This window comes from Pseudochaenichthys georgianus, unplaced genomic scaffold (assembly GCF_902827115.2).
Source record: "Pseudochaenichthys georgianus unplaced genomic scaffold, fPseGeo1.2 scaffold_639_arrow_ctg1, whole genome shotgun sequence".
NCBI classification, from domain to species: domain Eukaryota; kingdom Metazoa; phylum Chordata; class Actinopteri; order Perciformes; family Channichthyidae; genus Pseudochaenichthys; species Pseudochaenichthys georgianus.
Genome location: NW_027263195.1, coordinates 1 through 10,386, shown reverse-complemented (window position 1 = coordinate 10,386; position 10,386 = coordinate 1). Strand labels below are relative to the sequence as shown.

At 45.2% G+C, this 10,386-nt stretch overlaps 1 protein-coding gene across 2 annotated transcripts; it reads left to right on the top strand.

Moving 5' to 3' along the window:
- Positions 1-233: 233 nt before the first annotated feature.
- On the top strand, positions 234-10,251 carry asns (asparagine synthetase). 2 transcript variants are annotated; one of them, XM_034079509.1, is made up of 9 exons: positions 234-323; positions 4,519-4,772; positions 4,969-5,206; positions 5,824-6,009; positions 6,129-6,230; positions 6,375-6,502; positions 7,567-7,693; positions 9,903-10,009; positions 10,147-10,251. In XM_034079509.1, the coding sequence occupies exons 2-9, from the start codon at positions 4,524-4,526 to the stop codon at positions 10,249-10,251; spliced, it is 1,242 nt and encodes a 413-aa protein (XP_033935400.1). In that variant the 5' UTR covers positions 234-323; positions 4,519-4,523. The 2 variants fall into 2 exon arrangements, with proteins under 2 accessions (XP_033935400.1, XP_033935401.1); XM_034079510.1 differs by having other exon boundaries at positions 237-323; positions 4,522-4,772.
- The last annotated feature ends 135 nt before the right edge of the window (positions 10,252-10,386 follow it).

Here is a 10,386-nt window from a genome sequence, read left to right as displayed (position 1 = left end):
AGTACTCTGAACTTGTACTTCATTAAAAGTAGAAGTACTCAGATCTTGTACTTCATTAAAAGAAGTTCTCAGATCTTGTACTTGAGAAAAAGTAGAAGTACTCGGATCGTGTACTTCACAGGATGTGTGAGTCTGTCCTGTTTTTCCCTCTCAGTCGGTGCTCTAACTCCTAAATAAAGGTCCATCTTATCCTCCGCTCTTATTTTGAAGGAGCGATCTGTAGTTCCGGTGACGTTTAGATATCAACTGTCACTGAGTCAGTTGCATCAGAACATAAACCATCACTGCCTTCATCAAGTCTACGGAAATCAGTTAAAAACAAGGTAAGTGGATTATTCTTAATGAATGTGTGTTTTTATTTTAGTTACTCAAGGATTCTGTTAAAAATAAACTGCTCGCTAACTTTCTGTAATAGCTCGTTAATAAAAGGTATGAACACATTTAGAGCACAACCATTGACCAATTCTTAATTACTATTGTGTATTTAAATGTTCGGCTTACACGTGTCATTTAAAAAGAGAGAAACCCTAGCAGGAATCACTCGCGTGCAATCTCCGCCGGCCATGTGGTGAAAGAAATACAATTATTTGACATTTAAATGTTAATAAGTGAAGGTTTTTTTTTCTTTCTGCCGAATTATTAATGTGTTTATTAATTGGAGTTTGTAACCATGTTGTTAGATGTGTATTTCTTTCGTTAGAGCTAATACCATTTTTAAAAGGTCGGATTTGAAGGTTGGGTTCAGTGCTCTGGATAGCGGACATTTATTGTAAAGCAGTTGGAAGGGAAATTAAACCTATTTAACATGAAATGGTAAAAAGTTAAGCTTTTCTCTCTGCCGAATTGATAAATATGTATTATTTAATGAGATCGGTAACTACGTTGCTGGATGTGTATTTATTTCGTTATTGCTGATGCAATCTCAAAAAGGTGCGGTTTACAGCTCACATTTATTGTAAAGTCGGAGGAAGAAAAGGAATCCAACTATCATTATTTTATATATCATTTATATTTGTTCTGGTGCCGAATTGAAAAACACAATGTATTATTTAATGAAAGATCGATAACCATGTTTTTAGATGTTTATTTATTTCGTTATAGTTGATGCAATCTTAAAAATGTGGGATTTTGAATCGAGTTTGGTGTAAGGTGCTCTGGACACATTTGTTGTATCGTAAGCTGAATGATTGTCACAGGTGGCACTTTTTATACAGCTCCGGCGATCCACTGACCTCATCACCACACGCACACGCACACACACACCACACACACACACCATCACACACACACACACACCACACACACACACACACACACACACACACACACACACACACCACCACACACACACACATAGCAGTGTTGACCGGTAACACCGGTTTGGAGATCGCGGTCGTTTATGCTGACTTGTGAGAAATCTTTCCATTTTCGATCTGTGTTCACATAGGCAAGGCAAGTTTATTTAAACGGCACCTTTCAACACAAGGCAATTGAAAGTGCTTTAAAAAAATGAAAGACATTAAGAAAATGGCATTTAAAATCAGTCATTAAAAAGAAAAGATAATAAAAATAAACGTTAAAAGAAAAAATACATGGATAAAAGTTACAGTGCAGTTTAAGATGTGACTAGTTCAATTAAAAGCAGCGGCAAAAAGAAAAGTCTTCAGCCTGGATTTAAAAGTAGTCCGAGTTGCAGCGGACCTGCAGGTTTTCATACTGAGAATTCTAACAACATGAGCCCGGCGGCCCCGGCCCATCCACCGTGTCTGAAGCTCGACCAACAACCAATCACATGAATCTCCCGCCCCTGACACACAAGCAGCGGTTTGATTGGCTAGAGCTTGTACTGGCATATTATTTGATTGGCTGACGCTTCCACTGAAAGCTTCAAAAGTTGAACATTGCTCAACTTTTGCAGCCTGAAACATAGATAGATATAAACACGAGATGACTCACCCGCGCTGCTGGCCAATGGAGACCGACGTTCATAACATTATGGTTTACTATTTAAATAACCATAACTTGCTCAATTTTCAAACGGTTTGGTTTTTTATAAACATCAAAGATCTAGTTATGATACTGCATACTTATAATCATGGACTTTCATATGAAAATAACATTAATCAGATAAAGCAATAGCTATACACACACACACACAAGGTATTTATATTAAATATTTGCCGGTGTATATATTTCCATTTATTTTATTATATTGTTAATATTTAAAATAAATTATAAAATTAAAATACATTTATATTTTATATAAAAAAATCGCTCTCATGTTACCACTCTGTAAGCCAAGAGTTGTTAATTTAGCCTTAGCTTGAAGAACAGGGACACAACTAATGACAATAGCATATGTTGGTATATTATTTAGATATTCACACCTTTATCAGAAGAACCAAACCAACATAAAATGTGCTCACAGACAGGCCAGTTCTGTCTAATTTATCACAATTATTTTTGACATGAGATCTTCATATCATCCTAGTTTTGTATTTAGTTTCTAGATTTGTAAACAAATCCAGAACCTTTGAAATATGTTATTGAAAAAAGACCAAGAATAATATAAACTGTACCATGTGTCCTTCTGTAGTCCATTTGTGGTTTGTCTTGACTCACCCCGGCTGATATATCACAAAATCCACTGTTTAAATTGTTCCCTATATTGCCCCTATGCCCCTGTAAGGGGTCCTTGGGTGTTATGAAAGGCGGCCCCCCAACATAAATGTATTATTATTATTATTAAGAAGAACAACTTGGTGTGGTGTGGAGGGGATGTAGGAAGCAGGAGCAGGTGGGGAGAGATGGGACTTCAAGGGTCAAGGTTATTTGTTTTAAATGTGTCTTGGAGATAAGGACCAGCTGCACACAATAAAATACAGTATAACACAAAACCAATAAGACACACGGTGACACATGGCACACCAACAACCAATCATCGTCCAGCCTCAGCTTTGGTATTAAACAAACATAAACATATGTGGTGATCCCACGGGTTCTTGTTTGCAGACAGCGGCGATTGGAGCATCCGTAGGCTGCACAAAAGTCCGGCATAGTCAGGTACTTCTGTAAACACAAAGCCAGCAAATTCCTGTATCATAATGCAAGATGTTTTTAACAAGCCAAACCACTTGGAAGAAATCATGTGTAACTTAAGTTATGTTGAAAAGAAAGAGCAGTTCTGCCTCTCCCACTGGTGTAAAGTTGCTGGGTGAACTTTGTAATACTAGGTCTCACTGACAGCCTCTTGTTATTAGCCAGCTAATAAATACAACCACATACACAAAGAAAAGCTGCAATTTCAACATGTCCAAGCATCCTGTATCATAGCCATGCTAATCATGTTTATAATAACCCAAACCGTTTGTAAATCAGTCAAGATTTCAGCGAGTTAAGAGTATTTTTGTGCAGATCACTCACCTTACAACAGCTACCATAACGCGAATCAGAGTAACTGTTGACTGTAGCAAGATGGCGGCCGGTCAGCTACGCTGGAAAATCTCCCATGAGCCATCTAGTGTTTATATATATCTATGGCCTGAAACGCCAGGAAAGCTCTGCTCTGCTTCCCACAATGCAGTTCGGCGAAAAGTGACGTCACCCCATTCAAAGTGGGGTGACGTCCCAACGGCGTTGGAAACCGTTTTTGAAGCTGTCGTGTGGACGGGCTGCAGTTTGTGCTTTAACTTACAACGACCCCGCAAGAATGTGTGTGTGTATTATATACAAAACAATGGGGTTGCTAGGCCAATTGTTGGAGTTGCTATAGCAACTCCAAGCTACCCCCTGGCCCCTGGGTGGCAGTCAGTCTGGCTCCACCAGAAAAAACATGAACCAGAAATGTTTCTTTCTAAAACCACAAAACATTCAAAGAAACTAAAACATCTTTAACATTTAACTAAAAACTTACATCTGAAAAAACACCAACAGTTTTCAAAAAACACAAAAATATATTTACAATTTTTTCTTTTTTATAAAATTACATTAAAAAAAGAGGCATCGAAACTTCACTGTTTTATATATTTGTTTAAATGTTTAGATTATGCGTATGTTTCTCCTCACTAATAGACCCTCTTCAGATCCTTTTAGCTGCGACCATTATTTTATTGCTTTCATGAATTGTCTTTTTGTGTGTTTGTTTTGTTTGTCCTGTTGTCCCTCCCCAGCAGAGATGTGTGGTATCTGGGCTTTAATCTGCTCACTCACAGACCCTCTCTTCCTGTTGTCCCTCCCCAGCAGAGAGGTGTGGTATCTGGGCTTTAATCTGCTCACTCACAGACCCTCTCTTCCTGTTGTCCCTCCCCAGCAGAGAGGTGTGGTATCTGGGCTTTAATCTGCTCACTCACAGACCCTCTCTTCCTGTTGTCCCTCCCAGCAGAGAGGTGTGGTATCTGGGCTTTAATCTGCTCACTCACAGACCCTCTCTTCCTGTTGTCCCTCCCCAGCAGAGATGTGTGGTATCTGGGCTTTAATCTGCTCACTCACAGACCCTCTCTTCCTGTTGTCCCTCCCCAGCAGAGATGTGTGGTATCTGGGCGTTGTTCGGCAGCGATGAGTGCCTCTCGGTGCAGGTCACCAGCGCCATGAGGATCGCTCACCGCGGCCCCGACGCTTTCCGCTTCGAGAACGTTAACGGCTTCACAAACTGCTGCTTCGGGTTCCACCGGCTGGCCGTGATCGACCAGCTGTACGGCATGCAGCCGCTGCGCATCAAGAAGTTCCCCTTCCTGTGGCTGTGCTACAACGGAGAGATCTACAACCACCTCGCGGTCAGTATAAAGTGAACAGGGATTTATACGGCAGCTGTCAGACGGAGCAACACGTAGTGAACACGGATAACACACACTATAAAGTATTAAAACATGCATCAAGAGGTTCCCCTTCCTGTGGCTGTGCGACAACGGGGAGATGCTGACAGAGATATCAGCACAGGTGATATAAGTCTGTGTCCTTGTGTCCCTGCAGCTGAATAAGAAGTTTGGCTTCGAGCCCCAGACGGCGGTGGACGGGGAGGTTCTGCTGCACCTGTACGACCGCTTTGGGATCAAGAAGATGGCGGCGCTGCTGGACGGGGTGTTCGCCTTCATCCTGCTGGACACGGAGAAGAAGAAGGTGTTCGTGGGGAGAGACACGTACGGAGTGAGGCCGCTCTTCAAACTGAGCACGGACGACGGGTTCCTGGCTCTCTGCTCGGAGGCCAAAGGTACCGTGGCTCTGCGGCCTTTCTTTGTATTCTTTGATGGAACGCGGTCAGTGTGTCATTAATACACCCGTCTGTAAAAGTGCCAAGAGGCTGTTTTTCATCTGTCGTCCCCGGACAGTACGTCGCCCTGAAAACTAATTGTATTTAAAATAACAAGTAAATACAATCAGTAAAAACATTGCAACATAAAGGCTTACCGCGCTGGGAATGCTAGTAAAGATAAATCATACGTATGATAGAGCAACCGGTTACAGACACTCAGAGGTTTTACATTGCAGTCGATCATGACGGAGCGAAATGAGATTTAAATAAACCGACTGTGTTTTTGTTTTCTGATTATCGCTGGGACTGAGCTCCTGCACCGGGTAACGGGAGCGCTGCCCTCAAACCAACATGCAGATCGTAAAATGTTAAAGTGATCGGAAAACGATATCTCTGTTCCTCAGAAACTATGACTCCTCCAGAGATATGAGTATCAAACGGAGCTCCGACGTTGTTTACGTCCGGAGACATCTTGTATGCGGGCGTCATGTTCTCCAGAGAATTTATATATCTTATAAAAAAGATCAGAGTGCTCATACCACATCGTTCTGATAACTGTTGTTCTTTTGCTCCAGGCCTCACAGAGATCACTCATGCCATGACGTCTCCTGCCAGCATCGATCCGGTCCTCCCGGGACACTTCGAGGAGTTCGACCTGAAGCAGAACGGGAAGGTTAGCTCCGTTCAGATGGAGGAGTTTCACTGCTGCACCGACGGGCCCGAGCACGCCGTCTGCGACTCGCTGGGGATGCTGCCATCAGGTGGAGAAAAGCGTCCCAGGCCCCCCAACACCGCCATTTATTTATATTATCTGGCGTTGGTTCGATTTAGGAAGCACTTTGAATTCGTTATTTAGTATAAAACTGATGTTTCTCCGCAGGTTTTGACGAGGAAACGGTGAAGAGCAACATCAGGACTCTGTTTGAGAACGCAGTGAAGAAACGCCTCATGGCTCAGAGGAGGATCGGCTGTCTGCTGTCAGGTGGAATCATACCCTTAGATTTCTTAAAGCAGAAGGCATATTTACCTGGGTGACGCCCTGATGCTGTCTGGAGGCTAACTGCTGTTGGTGGAGGAGCTATACAATCAGCTCTGTGTTGATTGACAGCTGTGTGTTGATTGACAGGTGGGCTGGACTCCAGTCTGGTTGCAGCCACTCTGATGAAGCTGTCTAAAGAGGAGACGCTGCCGTATAAAATCCAGACTTTCTCCATCGGATCAGAGGACAGTCCGGACATCCTCGCTGCTCGAAAGGTCAGGAACACACAGACAGGCTTCATAAAGGTTCACAAGTTAAAGTGGACATATCATGCTATATTTGAAACATACATTGTAGGGCCATACCTATACAAAACATGTCTGAGAAGTTCTTTGCTTAAAATCCCAAACAGATCACCCAGTGCCTCATACTGCTCAAACCCCTCTTTTGCAGCCCTGTTCCAAACAGGCTGATTCTGTGACTGTAGCTTTAAATTGCTGCTAGCCACGCCCCTTTGTAGCTGCTGCTAGCCACGCCCCTTTGTAGCGTCACGCAGCTTTCCCCTGCTAAGAGAGTTTTCTACCGGGAGAAGCTCGGCTCAACGCTGCGGTGATTAAATAGGTTGGGACGCGTCATTTGGTATACGGAGACGATAGGTTGGGACGTGTGCTGGAGACGATAGGTTGGGACGTGTGCTGGAGACGATAGGTTGGGACGTGTGCTGGAGACGATAGGTTGGGACGTGTGCCGGAGACGATAGGTTGGGACGTGTGCCGGAGACGATAGGTTGGGACGTGTGCTGGAGACGATAGGTTGGGACGTGTGCTGGAGACGATAGGTTGGGACGTGTGCTGGAGACGATAGGTTGGGACGTGTGCCGGAGACGATAGGTTGGGACGTGTGCTGGAGACGATAGGTTGGGACGTGTGCCGGAGACGATAGGTTGGGACGTGTGCTGGAGCTGGAGACGATAGGTTGGGACGTGTGCCGGAGACGATAGGTTGGGACGTGTGCTGGATGTCACCAATGACGTCATAGGATTTTTTTTTTTAGAGATGGTACGGAGGAGAAGAGAGAGGGTTTTGTTTTCTGACACTTTGTGAGTTCCCTGACAAACCGGGGACATATTTATGTACAAAGGACATCAAAAAGTGCATTTTGCATGATAGGTCCTCTTTAAATTGAGCCTTTTTAAAGAGTACCAATTCTGCTTTTTGGTGTGCTCCCTCTCCTGTAGTGTGTTCTTTAGGTTTTAGTGCATGTAAATGGTCTGCAAAGGCTAAAATCCCTCTCTCAGCAGTGTTTTTAGTAATTGTTCATTTCTTTCTGTTTCCCTCAGGTTGCCGCTCACATCGGCAGCGAGCACCACGAGGTGAACTTCAGCGCGGAGGAGGGGATCCGGGCGGTGGAGGAAGTGATCTTCCACCTGGAGACGTACGACATCACCACCGTACGAGCCTCCGTCGGTGAGTGTTAGAGAACTCTCCCTCGTCATCGTCTTGATCTTCAGCCTCAGGATCCGTGTGTCTGTGATCCTCTCTGAAGGGAGGGAGTCATCACATACAGAGACTAGTTCCTGAGCAGTGTCCTTCACATGCTGATATCAAGAGAGGGAGTCACACAGTCACAAGATGGAGGAACAGAAAGCAGTATCAATGTTTACTTCAGATTAGCTCCACGTCAGAAATGAGCATGCTTGATGCCTCTCTCCACAGAGGCTGAGTCATCATGTTCATCACATAGCTATCATCTGCCTCAAGCAGTCCTGATGCTCTTCTGGGTCATCACACATCCTGTCATGCTCACAGCTACAGTTGATACCTTTGTTAGCATGCTACTCTCATGCTGGAGGAGGACACTCAGGAGGTTCCCAACAGAGAGTGATGGGAAACATTGTAGAAAAGAAATACAAAGTGTGTTAAACCAGAAAGATGTAGGTGGAACATGGCTGTCATTCTGTATGCCTAAATCTACACCTCGTGAGGGAGGGAAACAAATCCTATATATACTTTTACATATTCTTTCCATGGCAATTTTAGCAACTGATTGATTTAATATATATATATTATATATATATATATTAAAGCAGACGTATAGCTAGCCTCCTCTATTCCTCTAAATGAGGTGTTGCTTATTAAAAACGTGTAAATCTGAGCTACAGGTAACTCAACATTCAAATAAAAAGATACCTACTTATCAACAAACCAGCTCCTCGTACATCTAGTTTTTTATCGCAGTGATTATCTTACTGATTATTTTCATGCAGAGAGTCGACCATTGTGGGAGAAACCACTTCGTGGCAGTGTAGGGGAGTCACCGACTCAAAGAGACACGGGGAGCCGGAGCTCTGAGGTCAGACACTGAGGGAGAATTCACCTCACAGGGTCAGAGGGTCTGAGGGTCTGAGTCCACGGGAGAGGTGCCACGTCAATCTGAAGACCTCTACCCAGAGCCGCGTGTTTAGATCAGAGGGAATCATCCACATGCTGCAGAACAAGATGAACCGTAACACCTCCATCAGCTGACCCAGCAGGGAGGCTCAGTGAGGACAGCAGGTGTGTGTGCTCAGTGAGGACAGCAGGTGTGTGTGCTCAGTGAGGACAGCAGGTGTGTGTGCTCAGTGAGGACAGCAGGTGTGTGTGCTCAGTGAGGACAGCAGGTGTGTGTGCTCAGTGAGGACAGCAGGTGTGTGTGCTCAGTGAGGACAGCAGGTGTGTGTGCTCAGTGAGGACAGCAGGTGTGTGTGCTCAGTGAGGACAGCAGGTGTGTGTGCTCAGTGAGGACAGCAGGTGTGTGTGCTCAGTGAGGACAGCAGGTGTGTGTGCTCAGTGAGGACAGCAGGTGTGTGTGCTCAGTGAGGACAGCAGGTGTGTGTGCTCAGTGAGGACAGCAGGTGTGTGTGCTCAGTGAGGACAGCAGGTGTGTGTGCTCAGTGAGGACAGCAGGTGTGTGTGCTCAGTGAGGACAGCAGGTGTGTGTGCTCAGTGAGGACTACATGAGCTCCCCAACAGCCTTAAGGTTGTTAATCCGGTCATCTGTAGTGTAATGTTCTGAGTATGAATCCGTGGCGTGAGAGCAGAGTTCCTCTGTGTTGAGACGGAGCATCTGTTCGTCACGTGAAGCCCTCGCTCACTTTAAACCAGGGGTGCCAAACTCAATTTCATCGCGGGCCACATTAGCATTATGGTTGCACTCAAAGGGCCGGTTGTAAGTATTTAAATATACATATATAATATAAAATAATGTAAATAATATTATATTACATTATTGCCTCTGAATTGGATTATTATCAGATAGGGTAATAACTAACTACGTCTGAAAGCAGAAGTCCAGGGCAAATAACTGCAAGTCTCTTCAGTGCGCATGTCACAAAATGAGATGCATTGTGGGACATGTAGTTTACGGGCAACCTGCTTCTGTAAAGCGGCATGTAACCGTATAATAAACGTATTATATTCTTTGCAAGCTCTTGCGGAGCCGCATGAAAGGAAGTCGCGGGCCGGATTTGGCCCCCGGGCCTTGAGTTTGACACCCCTGCTTTAAACCAATCAATGCAGTCGATCTTAAACGATGTTTCTTCTCACGGCTCGTTCGGAGGCTTCTGTCTGCTCGCTCTCTTCCAGACGTGCACCCTGACTCGGGGAGTGAGACTGATGTGTGCGTCTGTGTCCTCAGGGATGTTCCTGGTGGCGAAGTACATCAGAGAGCGGTCGGACAGCGTGGTGATCTTCTCCGGAGAAGGAGCTGACGAGCTCACGCAGGGATACCTCTACTTCCACAAGGTGGTGCTTACAGTCCGCCGTGCGCTGAGCGTGCTGCAGTCGATCCTCCCGTAGCCTCACAGCCACAGAACGCTCCGCTGTGCAGACGAGTTTGAATCACGTGAGGACGTGTCTTTACGGTTTGTCTCGTCCTGCAGGCTCCGTCTCCCCGAGCGTCCGCAGAGGAGAGCGTCCGTCTGATGAAGGAGCTCTACCTGTTCGACGTGCTGAGAGCGGACCGGACCACGGCCGCTCACGGGTAACACACACACACACACACACACACACACACACACACACACACACACACACACACACACACACACACACACTAACACCTGCTGCACACACACACACACACACACACACACACACACACACCACACACACACACACAC